General features: G+C 34.2%; 1 protein-coding gene and 1 non-coding gene across 2 annotated transcripts in view; one reads left to right on the top strand and one right to left on the bottom strand.

Moving 5' to 3' along the window:
* CIP2A (cellular inhibitor of PP2A) overlaps positions 1 to 24703 on the bottom strand; it is a 41003-nt gene that overhangs the window by 5769 nt on the left and 10531 nt on the right. The window contains exons 7-17 of the mRNA XM_001101310.4: positions 24436 to 24581; positions 21458 to 21533; positions 15255 to 15473; positions 14023 to 14182; positions 12355 to 12496; positions 11223 to 11322; positions 8974 to 9092; positions 6047 to 6242; positions 5335 to 5409; positions 5138 to 5248; positions 2596 to 2792 (exon numbers count right to left, since the gene is read on the bottom strand). Of these exons, the coding sequence (XP_001101310.2) occupies positions 2596 to 2792; positions 5138 to 5248; positions 5335 to 5409; positions 6047 to 6242; positions 8974 to 9092; positions 11223 to 11322; positions 12355 to 12496; positions 14023 to 14182; positions 15255 to 15473; positions 21458 to 21533; positions 24436 to 24581 (1541 nt within the window). The remainder of the gene's footprint in view (positions 1 to 2595; positions 2793 to 5137; positions 5249 to 5334; positions 5410 to 6046; positions 6243 to 8973; positions 9093 to 11222; positions 11323 to 12354; positions 12497 to 14022; positions 14183 to 15254; positions 15474 to 21457; positions 21534 to 24435; positions 24582 to 24703) is intronic.
* On the top strand, positions 20465 to 20599 carry LOC114676581 (small nucleolar RNA SNORA70). Its single transcript, XR_003727632.2, has one exon. It is a non-coding gene; the product is annotated as a small nucleolar RNA SNORA70 (small nucleolar RNA).

Raw genomic sequence — 24703 nt, 5'->3', positions numbered from 1 at the left:
TATTAACAAGCAGGACATAAACAGAATTTGATCAACTCTAAAAGGCAGTAAATACATGTTTTGGTTGACAGATGTAGTAAAAATTACTATGAGATAGAAATGTGTGGGGCATTAATCTCATATTTATGGATATAAAGCCTTATTTTACAGATGATATTGCATTACATAATTTGCTATAAATAAGTTTAGGGTTCTACATTTGTCTCTTTAAAACTCTGCATCTAATAGTCCTATTTATTTTATCTGCAAAGTAAACACAGAAAAAAATCCTTTCTAAAGTGATACTTTGATACTCAACTACCATAAGCATAAAATGTCCTTTTTATTTCACTAAGTACAAAGATTTTAAAAAAGCAACCCAAAAACCAAACCAAAACAAACAAAAGAAAACCAGTAGCCAAATTTGGCTAGCAGTTTTTGTATCTAATCCATATAGAAATTTCAACAATCTGAGTTTGAGTACCTTTAGACAGTCCTGACCATTACAAATGACCTTTTCCCCAGCCAGCTTCATTTACATGTTATCCATTTGTCCATTCAAGGAATTTCACCTTCTGGCCCCTAAATCACTAGCTGGAACATAAGCAGGTCTTAGAAACCACATATTTTTCTTGGACCCTGCCTATCTGTTAGGTTCTCTATGTGAGACATAGCAGGGACCCCCTTTTTAGGAGGTCTGAGGACCTCAAGCTGGAAAATAAAGGAAAATCCTGAGTTCATTCAAGGGAAATTCCAGGGACCTAGCTAGTCCTAGAAGTAAATAAGTAACTTGTTAAACAGGAAGGTAATAGTAGCATAAATCAATAGTTAACAATCTTAAGAGTACCAGAGAGACTTGATTCTTTATAGAACTTGAAGAAAACATCTTAACACATGTCCCTGAGTTGTATTTCAGAGACCCGGCCCTCACTGAGGAACCCCACTGACCAGATCCATTGACAAGTAGACCTCAGATAAGGGGGAAATTAAGGCTGAATTTTAACAACTGTTCTTTGTTCTAAGTTTCTTTCTCACGGTCTTGAACAAAGTCACCCTCCCTAGCTAGTTCACATTTTTCTACTGACCCTAAATTTTTAAACAAGGCTGCTCTTCCTTAACCAACTGCAAATTGAAAAATCTTTGGGTCTACCCATCACGTGTAAGTCCCTGCTCCACAATATCTTCTCCTTTAAACTGAAACCAATGTGTAACCTTTATTGATTTATGATTTTTGCCTGTAACTTCCACTTTCCTGAAATTTACTCCTGCCTTTAAAAATCCTTGCCTGCAAGCTACTGGGGGACGGTCAAGATTTGAGCATTTGGCTGCCTGGTCCTCCTTGCTTGGCACCCTGCAATAAAAGCCTTTTGTTCTATCACTGCAAACCTTGGTGCAGACACCTGGTTTTACTGTATTGAGCAAACGGACCCCATTTCAGTTCTATAACATATTTTCTTCACTGCTGAAGTTCTCAACCTGGCTTATTGCTAATACCACACTTTATCAGTGGTGCCTCAAACAATCAGACTTTGTAAAAAGTTGCTAGGGAAAATATCCTGCTAAAAAATTACTTTGTCATCATTTTCTAGATACTATTCATTTCTCACCCTTCATTATTATTGATGGGCAAATAAGCATATGTACCATGCCAAGCTAAAAATTTCTGTATCTCTGTATTAACAGCATAGAACGACCTTAAAATATAAAGTAATAAACAAGTTCCCCCAGAGTGCTTTTACTTTTATTGGTTGGTAGAAAATACATAATTGTTCCTGGTCTTCCCTGTAATTCAGAAGTTTTACAATTGGCGTAAAAAGGTAAGAGTTTATAAGGGAGGGAAAACCAATCACACTTTGTTAGTAGGCACACAAATTGGTACAGGCTGAGCAACACTAATTTGAAAATCCAAAATCAGTCTAAAATCAAAAGTACTCTAAAATATTAAACTTTTTGAGTGCTACCATTGTGTTCAAAAAGGATACTCAATCTGTATCACATTTTGGAGGAAAATTTAAAAATATCTATCAAAATATTAAATATACATACCCTTTAACTTAGCAATTCACCTATGCAAACTTATTCTACAGATATAATCACACATGTAAGTAAACTATAATCAATGACATTAAGAGATGAGTTAAACACACCTAGATTTCCATTCTGTTAGGCTGAATGATATGAAATTGCCAATATTCAACTACTTTTGATCTGCAGAAATGACCATTCAACCTAATACTAATTTGACAACCAAGTTTATTTAGAAATTATTAATGAAGTGCCTAACTATGCAGCAAGCACTCCTGCAGGCCCTAGGGATCTGTCAGTGATCAAAACAGACAAACTTGTCCTTGTGGAGCTTATCTCCCAAATGACTGCTGACTGTATGAATACATAAAAGTCAACTGGAAAGACCTGTATTTTGTTTACAACATTGATACTGAATTTGAGGAAGCAACACTTCATTTCATAATGACTTAAGTTTCTTGCTAATTACTTACCTTATGTGTTATCAGAATACATGAAATGCTTACAAAAGGATTTTCGGGTCTCAGAAAAAAAAATGCTGTTTGTTCATTCTAGATTCTAACCTTACACAGGAGATTTTACTTTATTTACCTCTGAAGAAGTTCCATGTAGGATTTTGTCAGTATTTCATGCTCTTCAGCCACAGACTCTAACTTCCTATTATGTTGAAAGAGATGCTCAATATCACTCTGGGCTCTTTCTGATTCAACTTGCTGTGCCTTCAGCAACACACTAAGCTCTTCATTTTTTTTCTCAACTTCTCTCAACATACTAGCAAGTGTCCGTGCCTTAAAAAAAAAAAAAAAAAAATACTTTTCCATCATCTATATCATATGCTCAACACATACCTAGAATTTAAAAGTTTACTAAGTAACTAATAAGCTGGTATCTATTGGGTCATGCAAAGCTGTATTAGTCATATATACTTAAGACTTTACTTCTAATAAGTTGGATACTGTTATGATTTTTTATTTAATATATTATCTGATAAAAACAATCTCACTATGATCAAATTAATGGAAATGGATACAACTGCAGCAACATGAAGGTAGCGCTACATACAGTATTCAATTAAAAAGGTATGGTCCTCAGAGGTAGCCATTAACACTAAACTGCTAAGTGTGCACACCATCAGCATTCTCATTTCAGGTGAGAATTAAGAACAAAATCTTAACGACATCACAGATGCTTAATCAAACACTTAAAATTAAGCTAGTATAATCAAGGAATGTAACCTATACCATAACCTGCATGTATTTATTATGTGATATGAAACACTAAAAAAGCAGAAAAGTCACTAGAATAAAAAAACTCGGTTCCCTCGAGCCCTTTGGACTTTATTTTAGAATGCTAAACAAAACCCTAAGCCCTTCTTTGTTTTTATGATTTTGTAAAGAAGCTATATCCAGTTATTTAGTACTATTTTTATAAGAAACTTTTCCAGTAACATGGATAAAATACTGAACTCTCTAATAAAATACAAGACATGTCCAACAGACAGATAATGTAAGAATGTGCTATGAGAAGAGAAGGAAAAATTACTTTAATATCACTAATGTTCTTTCTTGTAATTTGTGACAAATTCAACATACCAGTTAAGACAAATGAAACCATGTTAAAATAAGAAAAAAAGAAATAAATACGGGGGAAAAAAAAAAGAATATCATTATTCTGAAAATACTTAAGAGGCATTTTACTAGTCACTCATTTTGATGCATCTATCAAAAGCCAGGAACACTTTATTATAATTCATTTATTATAAATAATATCAAGTTGTATAGATTCCATTTGTATCTGCTCCTAATTTCATATTGCTGAAGTAAGTTCACTCAAGGTATACATTATATATGTACATAGTAGAATGCCAAATTTACTGAGCATCTATAACGTGCCGAGTGTTATGCTAGGGCCTGGAGCTATAGAAGCAGTCTTTGATACCATGAGTGGTGGGATAAAAGAATTTCCACATGGTTTGAAAAATGTTATTGATAAGCATAGGTTTGATACACAGAGGAAGGATCGTCAAACATATGTGTGGGAAGGAGACCAGAGTAGGCTTCTGGGTAATGGGGGTATTTTAACTGAAATCTGAAGGATTATGAGTTAGGCAGAAGAGAGGAAAAGGTGTTCCAGACATGCTAAGTCAAGGAAAGTCGAGGAAATACCAGAATATGTCAAGTTCCAAAAAAAACACAGTAGCCTAACATGGTTGACTGCAAAGAACGCGCAGAAATGAAAGATGTGGATTGAGGACTATGTAGTTAGATTCCTTATACGCCAAACTAAAGAATTTTAATGATATTCGGAAAGCAACAGCAGCTACTGTGAAAGATACTCAGCACAAGAGGGACAGGATCATTTTACTGCCTTAGAGATCCCTGGGGGAGGGGCTAGGTGAAGGGGTAGAACCAAGGAAAGATGACTGGCTGTAGAGTAGCTGAGAAGAGGGTAGAAGACTACAGGTAGGAAGACTAACTGCTCTGCTATGATTCATACAAAAAAATGAAAAGGATTCAGCCTATAACAAATAGTGGTAGAAACAGAGATACGGCAGAAAAGAGTAATATTTAGAAGGTAAAATTAACTGGACTTGGTGAATAATTACAGGAGGTAAAAACTGTGTGATTTCCAGGGTTATTTGTAGAACACTAAAAACAGCAGAGGGAATACACAAGAATAATTCTAAAAAGGAGAGGGCGATTAGTTCATTATTGGTTATGTTGAGTTTGTGGTATTTGCTGTATATTTAAATGGAGCAACATAGGCACTTGGTGCTCAGGAAAATGATCTGTGCTTGACATATAAAATTAGGAACATTACTATTTTGGTAACCACTGAAACCACAGAACACAAAACTGAAGGATAAAGGTTTAGAGCAAAATCTTCAGAGTTCCCAACACTTAAAGGTACAACATAAATAATACAGGAAAATAATACTAGATAGGAAAAAAAATCAGATAATGATGTAATCAAAATTAGAGGACAGAATTTCAGGAAGAAGGAAGTAGGCATGTCAAATGCTAAGGAGAATTTAATTCAATTAGAGCAACAAATACACAACTAATATTTTGCATGTTTTACTTCATTTTTAAAATTTTTCTAGAAATCAGATGTGTCTTTATATTCTACACACCTCTGTTTCAGCTTGAGTTCTTTGACAGCGATGCTGAGCAATCAGTCTATCAGCTTGTGCAAGGGCTAGAGCTTTTGTTTCCAAAAGATCTTGTAGCCTGCTTTCTTTGGACTACAAGAAAACATATCATTAATTTTCATTTTAGGAACACATCTATTAAAGCATATTATACATCATTAAAATAAGCTTATACTCACAGCTAATGTGGATAGTTTCATTTCATATACATCCATTATGTCAGATATTCTCACATCACAAATCTGATCCTTTACCTACATTTTAAGAAAGTAAAAAAAAAAATCGGAAAATTTTAATAAAATATTTTGACACAATGACAAAATAAGTGCCTACTTCAAAACTAAATCATTAAAACTTAATGATGAGTAACAAAATAAAAACAAATGCTACATCAGAAAGGTCACAAATATTTCTCTTTTCTTTTTTGAGATGGGTCTCACTCTGTCACCCAGGTTGGAGTGAAGTGGTGTGATCGTGGCTCACTGCAACCTCTGCCTCCCGGGTTCAAGTGATTCTCCTGCCTTAGCCTGCCGAGTAGCTGAGACAACAGGCATGCGCCACCACGCCCGGCTAATGTTTTGTATTTTTAATAGAGATGGGGTTTCGCCATATTGCCCAGGCTGGTCTTGAACTCCTCAGCTCAGGCAATCTGCCTGCCTCGGCCTCCCAAAATGCTGGGATTACAGGTATAAGCCACCACACCCAGCAAAATGTTGAAATTTTGACTGATTTTTCTTCATTTCCAAATTTTCCAGAATATTGTTATTTTTTATATTAAAAAATAAGTTTTCAATAGTGAAATCTGTACCTAACAGTGTTTAGATACACGTTATAATAGGGGCTGACATGTAGCTAATATGTACCAGGTTATAATTGCTATTTTTCACTCACCACCATTCCAGACTGAAGTTTCTCTATTAATTCTTCAATATTCAATCCAGGAACACCATCTTTCAAATGAGGAGGAGTTAAACACTTTACTGATGTAGGAAAACTGTGATTTGATGATTGCCAGGGCATTTTTCTAGGTATATGTTCTGTTTCCTGTTGTCTATAGGCATTATTTGCTGCTATACTTTCTCCAAGTCTGAATGGGAGTCAAAGAAAGGAAAAAAATATATATGAAAATAGAAAAAAAAGGCAGACTTAGTGTAGAATTAGGGAATCTTTAAGAATGGGTCCTTTTTTTGAATAGATGTCTTCAAATAATCTTGGAGACCATGATGAAATGAAGTCTTCGGAAATATTCCAAATTTTCCAGAGCATCTACTTTTCTGTTTCTAACCCTTTATAATGACAGTTTCACTTCTGGTTTGGAGGCATGGTAAGACTAGTTTATGAGTGTGGATTATCTGTAATAAGTACAAAGTTATTGGTACTGGTCAGAATAATGTTCTTATTCATGGGGGATATCACCTGGCCTTTACATCCTTAGTCCTTTACCTTTCTCACTCAGTACATACTTTTCACCAACCTGACTTCCATTCTAGCCCTTTAAAATCCTCTCTTTCTCCTACCCCAGGCCTTCATATGAGCTGTTCCTTTACCTGGAACATGCTTTCTACCACATCTCCACAGGTCTGGCTCCTTCTTATCATCAGGTCTTAGTTCAAATTCACCTCTTCAGAGAGGCATTCATTAATGCCCTATATAATACTATTATTAACCACCCATCCTCTCCATAGTGAAGTGAAAAAAATATTTTTTTCACTTATCTCTTAACTAAAGTACAAACTGCATGATGGCAGGCACTCAGTCTAATTTACCATAGGCTGGGCATGGTGGCTCACACCTATAACCCCCGCACTTTGGGAGGATCACTTGAGTCCAAGAGTTCGAGACAAGCCTGGGCAACATGGTGAGACCCTACCTCTACAAAAAATAAATACATTAGGCAGGTGTGATGGCACACGCCTGTGCTCCCAGCTACTCAGGGGGTTAAGTAGGGAGTGTCACTTGAGTCCCAGAGGTCGAAGCTGCAGTAAGTCATGATCACACCACTGCACCCCAGGCTGGGTGATAGAGTGAGACCCTGTCTCGAAAACAAACAAGTAAATACACACACAAAAAAATCATACCTACCAATGCATCCATAATATACATTCATTCAGCTTATTAAACTGCCCAAGATAATGTCAAATAAGGGGACTAAATAGCAAGCATAAAATGGACACCTGAGATAATGCTCAAAGAGAAAGTTATATACAACACAAATAGGATAGGGAATGCCAAGACACAGTGAAAATGGTGGGAAGGCCTCACATACAGAGGCAGAGGATAAGACTCCCATGTTCAGTGAGGCTGCAAATTTCCCCTTTGAAGCTTTTGAAGTTTTGTTTCATGTCAGATTACCAGTTTATGCAAGTAGGCCATCAGAAAATAGAGCAGCTTTATAGACCACTTTTAACTTGTAACTTGAAAAGCTTCCTATGTTATTTTTGTTGTTGCTGTTAAAAAAATTTATTATAAAATTAAGGGAATTTTGGTTACATGTTCTCTAGGTCTTACATCCCATACTTTAACTCTTAAGGTATGATGAGCTAAATTGCTAATTCTAAAAAGTGGAATTGCTAAATCAGTGAATAGCATATAGCATGGACCAGCACACTTTTTCTTATAGGTCAACAGTAAGTATTTTAGACTCAAGAGCCTACTTGGTCTCTGTTACAATTACTCAATTCTGCTTTTATAGAGTGAAAGCAACATAGAGTATAAAAATGAGTGAGTGTGGCCATATTCTTTTTTTTTTTTTTTTTTTTTTTTTTTGAGACGGAGTCTTCCTCTGTCGCCCAGGCTGGAGTGCAGTGGCCGGATCTCAGCTCACTGCAAGCTCCGCCTCCCGGGTTTACACCATTCTCCTGCCTCAGCCTCCCGAGTAGCTGGGACTACAGGCGCCCGCCACCTCGCCTGGCTAGTTTTTTGTATTTTTTTTAGTAGAGACGGGGTTTCACCGTGTTAGCCAGGATGGTCTCGATCTCCTGACCTCGTGATCCGCCCGTCTCGGCCTCCCAAAGTGCTGGGATTACAGGCTTGAGCCACCGCGCCCGGCCGAGTGTGGCCATATTCTAATAAAACTATTTACAAAAACAGGTGCCTGCCCACTGGCCAGTTTGCTGACCCTGGTATATAGGGAATATCTTACCTGTTTATCAACTGCTTCAAATTATTCAAACCATTTTTACAAATTTGTATGTATAAATGACTTTAAAAAAGTTTTTAAACCAGATTCCTAATAGACATTTAGTTCAGAGAGACCTGAAACCTGAATTTTTTTCCAACATAATTGCAAATACTCTTATTGCTTGAAATTAACTAGTAGAAAATTTTGCCTGGTAGTCATTTTTCAACTTTCTGATAAACGCTCAGATTTTTTTCTTTAGGAACTCTCCTATTCTCCTATCCCAAGTAACTTTTAGTCCACATCGTTCTCACTGATGACCCAGGACTGGTCAATGACTAATGCTTAGACCTTTTCCTTAAACGGTCGGGAAGGAAAAGCTCTTTCTATGGAGGAACTAAACTGGAAGGATGTAAGCTTAGTGTCCAGAAGTTATCATTAAAAAGAAGTGGCTAGAGACATAGAGGGATGGTACCTGAAAAACATTTAACTGCCTGGATCTAGCTTTTCCCTGAGTGAGTATACATCTGAACTTCTCATTTCTAAGAATCAAACATTTTTAGAAATCATTTGAAAAATTACTATTATAATGAAGTCTTCAATTCACTAATTTGCTTGTCTATCTATACTGAGGACTAAAGAAACATAGCAGGGTATTCCAACACCACAAGAGATAACAACGCAAATGATTACAACTCACACTAAAGCAGGAAAATCTGGCAGTGGAGCAGCTTCCAATAATATTCTCAGTCCAGACTGTACTTGTTCTCTATTATCTGACGTTAAAGCAAAAGCCAAAGGAGTAATCAAACGTGGGTCCTAAATAAATCAGACACCAAAAAAGAAGCAGCAGAAAGAATAAACGATGTCAACTCTTTTAGATATGAGGTGAGTAAATATATCTAAATCTTAATTCTAGGCAAATTCTAAAATGTTTCTAATGTTTGAACATATTACAGTCTATATTATAATATAGTTTGAATATATTATACCTTGTTAAAGCTGTTTACACTGCCATGTAATCGATACGAACGCTAGTTTAAAAAAAAACCTGGCAAAGGTTTTGAATGCTTTCAAATGTGCCTATAAAAATTATAACTTATATATTTTCATGGATTAAAAAACCCACAACTGATTGATGTGTAGAATTAATGTTTTTTCCAAGCTATCATTTAAAAGAAAAAAATGGCCAATCACTTCCAAATTAAGGCCATAAAATAAAAAGTAAAATTCAAATTAAATTAGAACATTTAAATTTAAAGAACAAAAAAATACTCACTTCAATCATTCATGTCAGTAAATATTTTACATTAGTATTGTAAGTCCCAAGTCATCAACATATATCTAAAATTTCTGTGACCAGAAGTGTTTCAAATTTCTGATTTTTTTCAGATTTTAGAATATTTATATATACTTACTGGTTGGGCATCCCTAATTCAAAAATCCAAAATGCTTCAGTGAGCATTTCCTTTGAGTATCACCTTTGAGCCTCATTTTGGTACTTAAAACATTTTGTTTTTTGGAGCATTTCAGATTTTCAAATTAGGGATGCTCAACCTGTATTATGAAAAACATATGTTAAATAATGGACAAAACATCAGTTTGACTCCTTTAAAAAATACATTGAGATATTGGTGAAGAAAATATTAAAATATAAATCCCTTATAACTAAAATGTTGAGTACCTTGTAGGTACTTGAGCATAATCTAATGTCATAGAACTGTGATAAGAACAGAGCTTTATCTCCAAAACCCTCAGTGGTAAGCCTCATTATTTCCAGTTCATAGTCGAGGAAATTGAAGTTGAGAGAGGTGAAATAACTTACTCAAGTCTGTACTAAGAACTAGTAGAGTCAACATTTGAACTCAGTCCCTTAAACATGTTCTCAAAACATACCAGTGGTCCCTGCCTAAGGTTTCAGTTTTGGCTTCTACACTGTCTACATAGTCACTAGAGCCATCTCTGTTAAGCTACTATAGTAACTTAATTCACACATTTTTATTAAACATCTGTTGTAAAGGTAGGTGCTGTAGATATCAAGGTAGATATTATTACACAAAGTTTTTAAGAGGCCAATGTTTTGGACTAGTCTCCTACACTATGCTTTAGCAGACCAGACCAAACCAGAAAGGAGTCACTTGGATGAGTGCCATGTAATCAAACTGCACTTTGAAATGGGCCAGTTTTCCCCAAAACCAGGAGACTTCAGTCAACCTGAGTCAGTGTAATAAGGAACTCCCCTTTATTATAACTCTATAAGAAAAGTAACTTTGAAATGACCAATCTGCTTTCAGTTCCCTATTTGTGCTTTCTTCAGCCTTTTTTGGGTCTATAAAGTCAACTTTCTCTGCTTAGCCCAGGGGAATGATTCATTCTATTTTATAGAATGAGGCTGCCAAATTCTAGAATCACAAATAAAAGTCATTTAGAACTTTGAACTAAATTTGTTGTACTTTGTCTTTTGATAACATCTAGAGATCTTATTCAGCTACTATCATCATTGAAATTCGTGACTTAGCTATTTTCTGCACAGCCCTTCTAATTATCACAATCAAGTCCTTTTCTTCCAGCTGTCTCCCTATCCCCTTAATACCCTACATCAACCCTAACCAAAAACAAAAACCCTAAAACAAATACCACTCTTCCTCCAACGCCAACAGAAACAAATGAAGAAATGTACAACACAAGAAAGGAAAAGGCTGAGGAAGCAGCACTATTGTGAACATTCTCTACATTAGTGTCATGAGCACGTATGTTCAATTCCTGTGAAAGTATATAAAATAACTATGCAATGAGACTATTATAACTGCTTAAAACAACAACTTTAAACATTCTTCTCAATGTCAATTCAGAGAGTTATCTTCTAAAGATTAAGAACATAAAACAGAAATTTATATTAGGACCATTTTTGTATGAATAAACTTCAATGTTTGAAGAGTTTAAACTCACCTGAAGGATTTTGTAGAAGCTTACTTCCATACCAGGAACCAAAGGTTTAAGTTTGTTAATCAAATCAAGAGTTTTCAAAATTACATCAGCAGCAAGTTTGCTTTAAAGATAAGTCACATTTAAATTAGATAATTGAAAAATTTCTTAAAGCTTGTTTCTGTCCAAAATTCTAAAGAAAATGAAAAATCCAACACTTTTGTTTTTAAAATTCAAGATGATAAAGCCTTGTATCTATTGAGAAGTAAAAATCTCAAAGCAATCAACATTCTTATAACTCAAGACCCAAAGAGAGCAAACTGGCACTAATAGCCTTAGTTTAGACAGTGTTTCTTTTACTACCAACATGCTTCAACTTTCTGTTTCAAGTAAGTAGTAGTTTTGAAATACAGTCCATTTAATTCTTAGCTTTGTTACTAGAATATCAACAATAGATGGTAACCTTAGGCAATATAGAATATCTAAAATGTAATGAATGAATTATACTAGGTCATGTTCTGAGTTTTGTACCTGAAAGGAGTATACAAATATAAAAAAAGATAATTCTTACTCTAAAGGTGCACAATTAGTGACAATTGTGACATTTGTGCAAACAGAAACAAATCATAGTGTCTAGCACTTAGTAGGTCCTCAATAAAGATTTATTAGATGGACTTAATTCATGGGGGGGTATAAAATAATATCTTATTACCATCAGTGAAAATCCATCATTAACCATAATTCCTGACTTGCTAAGGAGAATTGTCTGTTATTAAAAAACCTTCAGCAGTGACTGATTTCCTTGTAATAAAAAGACCCTTCTGTTTTTTCATGCTTTTCATTTAAAAAAGTAAAATTATAGCTAATTACTGAGGCAATGTCAAAAAGGAGCTCCAGAAATGTTCAGAACCCTTAGATAATTACAGTAAAACAAAACAAACCTAAACAATAAAAAACAACAAATTTAACATTTCTTCAAAAAGCACACAATCTACAAATTGAATGAATTTACAAAAAATTCATTATGAAAATATGTTTGTTAATCTGTTATACCTTAAGTTATAACCAAAGGATGGTCCTCCAAAAGGATGAGAATCACCACATCTTTTGATTTTTTACTGCCTTGCCATTTTGTCATTAGAGTTCATATACTCACCATAATTCCGAATCTGCAACCTTTGTTCCAAACCCCAGGTCAATCTTGCCATATGTAAACTGTTGTTCTATAAGAGTGGTACACTTGACAGTTGTCAGGATTTTTGCAATGTGCATTTTTAGTGTATCATCTCCACAGAGAGGTAAGTTTTGTTAAGACATACAACAAAAAAATTCTCACTTTATGTGTAAAAGGTAACATTCAGGATGATTTCACACAAATTATATCATTACTGTTGTCCAGTATAATTACTGTTAAATTAGCTCAATGACAGACAAGGAAATTGAAACTCACACAATTTAAATGAGTAGTAAGTGTTAAGAGATGGACTGGCACCAAAAGTTTCTGACTCAATGGTTAAAACAGTGAGGATATCTCTCCATTGGATGTCTGTTTTTTGTTAGCAAGAATCTCAATGGTTCAATAAATATTTATTGAATAAGGGGAAGTTGTTTTGTCATATTTGTATATTATAAATTAATGTAAATAGCAGCTATTTAAAAAGGGCCAAGCTGTGGTCTAATTCAATAAGAAGGCCCCACTTTAATAATTATAAATATCTCTAAGGTCAAGCAATCATGTATCCCTACTGCAGTGGTTTTCAACTTTGGCTGCATGTTAGAATCACCTGGGTAGTTTAAACAATCACCAACAAAAAAGCCAACACGCAAACACATACCACCTAATGATTTCAGGGTTTCACATCACTCCACTTAAATCAGGATCTCTTGAAGTAAGGTTCTGCATCGATTTTTTTTTTTAGCATGTTCTCCAGGTGATTTTACATAGGAAATCAGGGTTGAGAATCACGGCTTTAAAGGAAGAAAATTAAGGAGCAGTACCTTAGAAGAGGATATTAAACAAGGTTGAGTTTGCTCTAGGACAGAGTAGAACATATTCTTGTTGCGCTGAGATACAAGGAAACCTGACTAGATACATTTAAGGGATCTGGTTGAGATACAGTGGCTCTTTACTCACAGTAAAAAAGTATTAATGAAATATTTTTAAATTGGGACTTGGACTTCTTAGCAACTCAGAATTAGTTGGTCTATGAAAAAGTAAACACAAGGAAGACCTAGAAAATCAGTATATAGAAGTAGTGAAACTAATTGTTCAAGGTTTCTTTTTAAATGAATGAATTTGTGTTGACATACTTGTCTTTTCTTATAACCATTATTAAAGCAATCATGAAGGCTTTATTTTGAAAACATAAGGTAAAACAACTGAGCTAAAATCATGACAACTCTATCAGTATTTCTTTATCCACGAATACACAGCACTAAAAAAATGGCACTACTAATCGTCCAGGGGAAATAATTAGCATTAGGCAGAAAACAGTAACAAGGAGTAACAGAATAGTTATTTTTAAATTTACCACCAAATGTCAAATTGTGATATAAATGTTAAAATAAAGCTTCAACAGCATTTTTAAAAATATACCTTAGCTTAAAAGTTTCACACAGAAAAATAAGGAAAAAAAATCATGGATCTTTTTCAGACTCATTGAGAATTTTTTCTACAGTTCAAATTTTAGTTCAATAATTCTAGATAAATAGCATAAAGTGACAAATTACAGTGACAAATAAAGACAAAACGCAGTGAATGCAATACTAGAAAAAAAAGAATGGTTAGTTATATAGTTTTCATGTTGATGACAGTAAAGGATATTTAACAAAACTTCAATGGCCTTGGCAATCCTTTCACATTTTTTTCTTATTAAAGCCTCATCCAGATTTTGTTCTGTGAACTGAAGTTGATCAAGGATTGTAGGCAGCAGAAGGGTGACAAAACGATCAGCCGAGGAACAGTTAGCAGCATCTATGACATCCTGGAGAATTATCCATCACAAATGATTAAAAACAAAAATGGAATATACAATACAGAAATAGTCATCATTGAACTCTAACACTCTCTTTAAATTTTTTATATTTCCTTCAATATGCCATTGACTTAAGTCTCTTGTGAATAAATTTTTATTTAAAATGTATACTTTTATTCAGTTTTGAGGGCTATGGCTTTTTTCTCAAATTAGTAAGGTTTTACAAATAAGACCTTCTTAAACAGACTTTGTGATTTAAAAATTATTCTAAACTAAAAGTATTTACTGAAAACAAATATCCCGAATCTGCTAAAATTATAATAATTACATAATAGACACTGGTCTTAATAGTTTATAACCACAAATAATTTCCATCAAGATCCTCAAAGGGCTTTTTAAATGTTAAAACTGATTGTTAATCAAGACCAAGATAAAATAGAAAATTTTGTGCATAACTCTTAATGAACATATTTAATCACTTCATACACATATTTGTATATAAGATCCAGTTATGCGAAGGGAAATACTTTCAGGAGATATTGGGTTAGATAGAATGGACCTATAAACACGGAGAATAGTAGAGAATACTAAATTGCCCAGATAGTAAGATCTACCAGAATGTGGAGTTTTGTCTGTATCTTAAGTGCCTAGCACATTATCTGGCATGCTCTACTCCATTTCACTGACTGAATCCAATATGCCTCTATTATCCATTCAATGGCCTAATAAATAATAATAATAATAATAATAATAATAATCCATGCAATGGCATCTATTGCAATGGAGAGACAATGCAACTATTCAAAGTAGTCACGCAACAAATTATATAAATCTTTTTAATATCTTTACTTATTACACTGAAATGAGCACTATATATACATAAACTATTCAGCGAAAAAAAAGAAAACACGAATATATATGACTGGTAGAAAAAAACTTAGCATGTCTAGTATGACTGTTAGTAATTGAGATGTTTTCCTCAAGTGTATGAACTGGAAGTTTACTAAGAATGTTTTTGAAGACAAATTGTTAATTGAGAGTCACAAAAGTAGAAAAGTCAATCTGTCAGTCATCCTATTACCTCAAATATTTCCTTGAACAACTCCAGTGCTAAAACAGAACAGTTTTCCGATCCGTCCAAGGGCTGGCTTAACCAGCGCAGTAAAGCCACAGTAGGTTCTAAACATTTAGTATGGCTTCCCAGAGTGGCGCTGCCAGGTGGAGACTGTTCAAACATCATCTGAGTGAGCACATGGCGCAGCTGAGTCACTGAACAGAAGGCAAGAAGTAATTCTAAAACCTGTGCAATATAAAGTCTTCATTAAACATCAATTTCATTGGACTTTAATATACAAAGCAAGTGTATGATGAAGCTGAAAATGCTACATATTTTAAAGAAAATACTCTAAAACAAAACTTAAAAGTTTTTTCTTTCAATATTATTTTTCAAATGTGTGAATAGATTCCAGAAGGTTACAAAATAAACTTATTAATGGTGCTTACTCCTGATAAGCAGGACTGTGAGAACCTCAGAGGAAAGGTCAACTTCAACTAATGTTAAACTCCTCCCACTCCTTCCATAGTACTTAAATTATTTTTAAACACAAACCTGTTTTGCTTATACATGACCAAAAAAACCCTAAAAAATAAAATTAGAATTAAAAATACTTGTTATAATCCTAAAATTCAATAACTGCTATAAAGGATACTGTAGCATAGAATATAAAACCTTCAGGATGGTTATTTCCACACTGCATGCTGTTGGCATTACGATCCTTAGCTCTCCTACTGTACCCCATTTTTCCTCTACTTTATAAACTAGGCCTTATACCGTAACATCCACCATCAACCTGTTTATTAGATGTTAAGATAAATTACACCTCATTTCACATACTACCAACCTATCACTAAAAAAAAAATTTTTTTCTTAAGATCTCCTTGCCTCTCTACTTATTTCCAACTTTTTAAAAGTCTGTTTCTTACAAATGATATATAATTGGGATTTGTGTTTTAATCAACTTGATAATATCTGAATTTAAGAGAATCCAGTCCATTAGCATTTACTGTAACAAATGATAATCTTTAATAAATATAAACTATAGTACAGTCATGTGTCACTTAGTGATGCATATGTTGCTTAATGCATCATTAATTTTGTTGTGTGAACATGAGTGTACGTACACAAACCTAGATGGTAGAGTCTACTACGTCCCTTTATTGCCCAGGGGCTACAAACCTGTACAGAATATTACTGTACTAAATACTGCAGGCAACTATAACACAATTGTAAGTACTTGTGTATCTAAACATAGAAAAATACAGTATAAAAGATTAAAAACGGTACACCCATATAGGACACTTGCAGGACTGGAAGTTGCTCTGGGTGAGTTAATGACTGAGTAGTGAGTGAATGTAAAGGCAGCACATTACTGTATATTGCTGTAGACTTCATAAAGACTGTATGCTTAAGTCACACTATTTTTTAAAATTTCTCTAATAAATTAACCTTAGCTTACCATAACTTTTTAACTTTATAAGCGTGTCCATTTATAAAGTTTTTGACTCTTTTGTAGTAAGAGAAACACACTGTGCGGCTATATAAAAATCTTTATTTACATCTGTATTCTACCAGTTGTTTTTCTATTTTTAAAATGTTGGTTTTTTCTTTTAAAACTTTTTTTGTTAAAAACAAAGACACAAACACATACATCAGCCCAGGTCTACACAGGCCCAGGGTAATCAATACCACTTCCACCTCCACATATTGTCCCACTGGAAGGTCTTCAGGGGCAATAACACACAGGGAGTTGTCATCTCTAATAACAACAATACCTTCTTTGAGAATAGGTCCTGAAAGACCTGCCTGGCTGTTTTACAGTTAACTTTTTATAAGTAGAAGCACACTCTAAAATAACAAAGAATAAGTGGTAACACCCTTATCAAAATACTATGTACTGTACACAATCTTAATATGTGCTATACTTTTATACAGCTGGCAGTTCAGTAGGTTTGTTTACACCAGCATCACCACAAACACATGTAATGCATTGCACCACCATGTTAGAATGCCCATAATGTCATAGACAATAAGAAGTCTTTGTCTGTCATTGACTAAAACGTCATTACATAATGTATATTTATTTTTGAATAGGCAATACATTCACCTGGTTCAAAAGATAAACCCTGTAGGCAAGTAATGTTACCAATTGTTTGTGTATCTTACCAGATGTCTGTTATAAACATACAAGCAGATAGCTTTCCAGATACACTAGTTTTCTTTTAATGTACACATATAAAAGTAAAAAAACTAATTACTAGTGCAGAGTTAGATGACTTTCCCAAAATGAACATATTCCCCTGTTGATGGCATTTGGATTATCATTGTTACCTATTAGGAGCAGTACTACATTTTGCACACATGTATACAATTCTTTGTGATAAATACCTGTAAGTGAGATTTCTGGGTCATAGTTTATACATATGCCCAGTATTAACAGATACCAGTTTTCATAATTGGTTGTACCATGAGTACTAAATGAGTTATGGTATGTTTGCTATTTTCCTTATTTTTCATTTTAATCAACTGGTGGGTGTCAGATGGTATCATACTACCGTTTAAATCTGCATTTCCCTGAAGATTGATAAAGTGGTACAATCACTTCATGTTTATTGACCAATTCAACTTTTTTGCTCAAGTATCTGTTGGGCTCTGTGTTTTTTCTGATATATACATACAGCATAGAAAAATAATACATTTTGGATAAGAGTCCTTTGTTACATATATGCATTGTAGTTATCTATTCCCATTCTTTGGCTTTTCATTCTTTTATTAGTGGTCTCTTCATGAATAGAAACTTAATTTTAATGTAGCCCAACTTACAGACTTTTCTACTGCATAGTTAGTGCTTTTGTTTCTCGTTTAAGAAAATCATTGTCTACCCCAAGGCCATGAAGATACTCTGTTAGGTGACTCTTCTAAAACCTTCATTATTTTTACTTTTCACAATTAAATCTACAACCTGTCTTATACTGATTTTTGCATTTGGTATGAGGTAGGGGGTCAAGATTCAGTTTTTCCCCATATGTATATTCAATTGACTCAGTGTCATTTATTGAAATGACCATACCTTCAAGACTCTACTGTTGTCAATCAGGAGACCATATGCTGTGAGTTTGGTTCTGCTCCATTCTGTCCCACTGGGCTATCATTATGACAAAATATTGCACTGTCTTTAATCCCCTAAGCACCTGACATTTTTAAAAAATCAGTAAATAGCATCATTTAAAAACTTCATGTTCTATTTGTCACGAAAATATAAATAAAACATATATTTACTGATCTCATATCCAGCCAATTTGTTAAATAGATTCACTTAAGTTTTATAATGATTTCCACAGATTTTAGATTTTCTATACTCTCATGTCATCTGAATAGTGAGTTTTATTTCTTCCTTTCCAATCTCTGTACCTTTTTACTTTATCTTGCCTTATTGGGCTGGTTGGGACCACCAATACTAAGCTGAACATCACTGGTGATAATGGACATTCTTTTCTTATTCCTTATCTTGAGGAAAGCCTTCAATAATTTGCCACTTAAAAAGATGATGCAGTAGATTTTAGGTAATTACTCTATCAGGGAAAGGAAGTTACGGTTTATTCCTAGTGTGCTAATCTTTATCATGAATAGGTGTTAAATTTTATCAAATGTTATTCCACCTTTAATGAGATAATATAATTTATCTGCCTTTTTGTTAATGTGGGAAATTATATTAATTTCTAAATGTTAAACCATCTGTGCATTCCTGGAATAAACCTCATTTGGTAATAAGACATGATCCTTTTTATGTGTCACTGATTTTGATTTGCTAATGTTTTGTTTAGAATTTTTGCAATATGTTCATGAAAGATATTGAGCTATAATTTTCATTTGTTGTAGTATCCTTGTCAGGTTTTGCTATCAAGGTTATACTGGCCTTATAATCAAAGACACTATATACTATTATATATTTAAAAAGACACTCAACTGTATCTTCCCCACAAAGATGTATTTTGCTTTCACTGCTCCCCACTTCTATCATAACGTGAATTATTTTTTACTTTAAAAAATTAAGTTTTAAGTTTTTATTTATTTTTATTTTTTACTTTTCCATTCTCTTTCCGATTTTGATACCCATAGAATGCTTCTACTCCCCTGTGCTACCTGACCTCCTAAATTCCCTGAGATTGTTTAATACCTTTAGATTCGATTATTAGATTTTTCCCTTGCTGTGTTTCTATTCCAATAATCTTTATTTAGCACTTATATTACAGATTCCTAGCCACTTTATTAAGATCCATTTAGACACTAACTAGAAATAGTTCTCATATTGCATGAGAGTCACTTCATTAAGATCCATTTAGATACTAATTAGAAATAGTTCTCATATTGCATATGAGAAAGGAATTTAGAAATTCTAGGGATCAAAATAAAAAGAAAATATTGTTAAGTAACAAATTTTGTACTGTTTCAACCTTTCTACCATCTTTTAGATCATTGTTGCAAATGATTAGCTCAGTCATTCTAATTTTTTTCTTCTGTAAAAACCTGTAAGGTAAAGGCTGACCTGGAAAAGTCCTGCTTCACAACAGACACAAAAGTCACTTGTAGGAGGATTACAGATCTACATGTGAAAGTTAAAAAAAAAACTAGGAAGCTTTTAGAGGAAAACAATGGAGTCCATCTTTGTGACTTTGGAATAGGCCAAGAGTTCCTAAATGGAACACAATAAACACTAAATTGATCTATGTTAAAATCAAGGCACCATTAGGTGAGTAAAAAGGCAACTCACAGAATGGAAGAAAATATTTGCATGTTATATACCCTTCAAAAGACTCCAAAATAACTCTTCCTACTTATAAGTAAAAGACAATGCATTAAACAAATGAGCAGGAGACATAAACAGGCACGTCAAAGAATATATAAATGACAAATGAATATGTAAAATGATATTTTTACTAATAAAATATTAATTTAAATTATAATGCAATACTACTGTATAGCCATTAGAATTGCTACAATGAAAAAGTGAAAAATATCAACTGCTGGCAAGAATGCAGACTGACCAAATATTCATACACTGGTCCAACTGACTTTTTTTGAAAACTGTTTCATAGTGCCTACTGAACATATACATATCCTATGACATAGTGATTCCACTCCTAGATATAAAGCTAAGACAAGCATGTCCATAAGCTCACCAAAAGACATGCAGAAAACGGTAAATGCAGGTTTCTTCGTAACAGCTGATGTTTATAAACAAAAGAACACCAATTGTGCTCCTTTCCTCCTGGGGGCCCAGTGTGCAATGGCTGCAAACAGCTGCCTCATTGGTAGGGTACACAGCCTGTTGCTTGTATGGGCTGGCCTAAGAAACCTTAGAGACAGCCCTTTCCAATGTACATTCATGTCTCTGATCTCCTGCTGTCCCCCATCTAGGCCTCGGAGAGGCATTACGCAAAGCGTCTTTGGAAAGCCCCCAGGGCACAGTGGCCAGGGTTCACAGTGGCCAAGTCATCATGTCCATCCACACAAATCTGCAAGATAAGGAGCATGCAACTAAGGCCCCATGCAAGGCCAAGTTCAAGGTCCCTGGCTGCCCAAAGATCCACATCTCAAAGTGGGGCTTTACTAAATTTAATGTGGATAAATTTGAAGACATGGAGGCTGAGCAGTGACTCATCCCAGATGGCTGTGAGGTCAAATACATCCTAAAATGTGGCCCCCGGACAAGTGGTGAGCACTACATCCAAGAGGGCGTTCACTGTAATGTCCCCTTACTCATGCTCACCAATAAATCATACTCCCTGTCCAAAAAAAGAACCAATCTAGCAATCTACAACTATATGAAACGAGTGAATCTCATCATATTATATTGAACCAAAGAAAGTCTAGACAGAAAATATATGTATTATATGCTTTTATTTATATAAAGTTCCAAAATATATATGTATATATACATACATATACACACATATATGTATATATACATACATATACACATATATGTATGCTGTTAGAAGTCAGTGTAGTGGTTAGAGCAGTTACCCTTGGTAAAGTAAGGAATAGGAAGGGGTAGGTACTGACTAAAAGGGACCACAAATACTGGTAACATTCTACATCCTGATCTAGACACTGGCGACATAATTATGTCCATATTGTAAAAATATAGAGAGCCTGTGCATTTGGATTTTTCTGCATTTTACAGTTTTTTAAAAGTTTAAATGAAAAGTCATGTTTTTACATACCTTTGAAGAGGAATCAGGATCCTTTCCATTAAGAAGACCTAATACTTGATTAAGACATGAAGAAAAGTGCTCATATCTAGGTTTAAAATAAAAATATACATCAAATGATAATTATAAAATTGATACATCTAAAGGGATTTATCTACAAGATAAACATAAAATTTATGTGTATTTTCGTTCATCTATTTATTTGGGCTTCTAATATAGAACACACTCTTGTAAAGTTTATACTTAAAACTTGTAATATATCTTACAATTATGATATACACAAATTGGCTCTGTCATTTATTAAAACAGTGATTCATGTGGCAATAAATAAATCATTAAAATTTTCAGTGCCTCAATTGCTGTATTTTTTTAAGACTGTGTTCACTTTATGTAAAAATTCAAAGGACAGAAGAATATCCTAATAAATTATACAGCTACTTTTTATAAAGCACCTAAAATTGCCAGGCATTAAATTAGTCTCTGCAAATAAAGAAGTAAGGGGCAGCAACTCATGTTACACAACTCCAAGAAGTACTGAGGTACCCCTAGCATTATACTCTATGTGACTGATGTATCCTAGATTTGGGAGATGGTGCCCTGACAGGGAGATCACAGTCTGAAGATGAAGGAGAAGGACAGAAAGAGATAATACAAGGTAATATAAAACACAGTGATATCATGGAGGAATGTATGGGACACTATGGAACAAAGAATATTGTCTCAGTATTAAACCCAGACTTGAGTCTTAAAAAAAATATATAAAGGAGAAAGCATTCTAGTCTTCCAGAGGAAATACTCTAGAGGAAATAGCACATGGATACATGAAAGGGCATTTCTAGTAAGCTGGAAGTTCTATTTATTGTCTGATATGATTAGACAAAAAAACAAAATGTATGAAGAAATAAGGTTGAGAGGTTGTTAGGAAACAGATTTTGAAGGGCTATACTGAAAATTTGGATATTCACCTTGAATGCAATGGTAGGTCAAAGATTTTAAAAGGGACATCTGGTTGAAGAAAAAGTTTTGAGCATATTTATAAAGGGGAAGGATCAACTGAATAGGAGGCCCTGAAAAGAGAGGAGCAACAGCTTCAGAAAAGACAAAATGAGACAATCCATAGAGTAACAGTACGTATTTATGAGTGAAACAAGATGAAACTAAGAATTTGGTATAAACATAGGTAAGTTTGTTAAGTGGCAAGGATTTGGGGGAGCTCCAATCAAATGGGGCTTGATTTAGATATTTTTTTTTTCTGTGAAACAAAGATAAGGTCATCTTCTGCATAAAAGGCAGCAAGAGAAAAATAAAAAATTTCAAAGACCAGTCGGGCCAGCAGCTCACGCCTGTAATCCCAGCACTTTGGGAGGCTGAAGCAGGTGGATTGCTTGAGGTCAGGAGTTCAAGCCCAGCCTGGCCAACATGGTGAAATCCCTTCTCTAATAAAAATACAAAAATTAGGTGGGCATGGTGATGTGTGCCTGTAATCCCAGCTATGTGGGAGGCCAAGGCAAGAGAATCACTTGAACCCAGGAGGCGGAGGTTGCAGTGAGCCAGGATCACACCACTGCATTCCAGCCTGGGCAATAGAGTGAGACTCTGTCTCTAAATAAATAAATTTGAAGACCCATTGGAGGAAATGAGAAAGCTGACAAGTAAATATGAGAGGTCTGGCCCAGGTAAAGTTGTGGGATTTTCTCAAGCTCTAATTAGTAACTATGCAGTAAGTTTGACTTTGGAAGAGATTCAGGACAGAGTTATTGTTCAATGGCATACCAGATAAACAAGAGGAGTTGCCAGAGGTAATTCTGGGGTTCTATGATGGATAGAGTATAAAATAGGTAACAGAACTGAGAGATTTACAGAAGAAATGATTACGCAACCTCTTATTTATGCTAAACTGGATTATCTTTTAGTCTTCCAGAAGAGGTTTATTCAAAAGAATTTTTCTGTTTACTATGAAGATGCTGAATAAGCACTCTCTGGTGGCTAGAATAGATATACATGGATATTGGGAAAGTCTCACAACAGATGAAGGGAAGGCAGGTCATGGGAAGGCACTCTGGAAGAAATAGTTCACCTATCTAGAGGTTCCTAAGAAAAGAAAAAGTGAAATGCTAAAGTGAATGCTTCTTGGTTTTGCAAAAATCTGCTGAGCCATATGAACAGTGGTCGAGTTTGCCCTAGTGCTTAGCTTTTATTAAAATAAAACTGTTAGATTCTATGTTTCTTAAACATCACGGACTGTGTCTTCACAGCCTGTTGCTGCTAAGTGCCTGATCATAGGTGGAGCTCAGTAAATGTTTTCTTGTATGTCAAACTCTTTGAAACAATTTCAATTATTTCCTAATTTAGTATGACAAAGCGGCATAGGCCCCAGCAAAATTTAACTTAGAATGCAAAAAGGCCACAAGCTCGTTGGAACACAATTACTACCTGATCTTAAAACATAAATGATCATATGAAATATACTGAGATAGAAAGGACATATGAACATGTGTTCCTATTTTACCTATGAAAAGAGGCACACACCAAAGGAAACATTATCCATTTTTATACAAAAAATAAAGACACAAACATAATGACATCAATGTTTCAACACTATGTTTCATTTATTTATAATTTATGTAGAAATATTTTTATTGTCCCTATAATAAAAATATTCTTTCAAATAATCATAATGCTGCTTAAGTTTTAAAACTGGTTTTAAAATAAGTTAGCCAAGATGTCTATATTTTGGAGAATGGCACAACCCTATTGATCTAAAGCAAAGATTGAAATACACACATAGACAATGACTTTGTTATACTTTCCATTTCAGTATAGGAAAGAAAAAAGAGTGCGAGTAAAGCACATCAAAACATTTTCGTCCGGTAGACTCCAAGTCAGTAGACTTCAAGTTTACTATATTTTAAGAAGACAATTTCGTTTATAACCAACACATCTTGATTAAAAAAAAAAAAAGTTCTAAAATTGACTGAAGTGAATCATACCTGGTGAGATAATCAGCAATTTTAGGATTCTTAAGGAGATCCATCAGTAGGTCAACTGAATACTTTCTAGTTAGAGTGCCATCACCGTTTATGAGAATATTAAATATTAGTTGAAAAGTCTGATGAATATTTCGAGCATGGAATAGCTTAAGGACAAATTAGAAAAGCATATTACATAAAAAATTAAGTTGACACCATCCTAAAAGGTAAAAATAAAAAAGTCTCAGTGACTTTTAAAATATAAGACTAGAAACTTCAGAATAAATTT

Source organism: Macaca mulatta, chromosome 2 (assembly GCF_049350105.2).
Source record: "Macaca mulatta isolate MMU2019108-1 chromosome 2, T2T-MMU8v2.0, whole genome shotgun sequence".
NCBI lineage: Eukaryota > Metazoa > Chordata > Mammalia > Primates > Cercopithecidae > Macaca > Macaca mulatta.
Note: the sequence above shows the minus strand (reverse complement) of the source record. Positions and strands in the feature narration are given on the sequence as shown.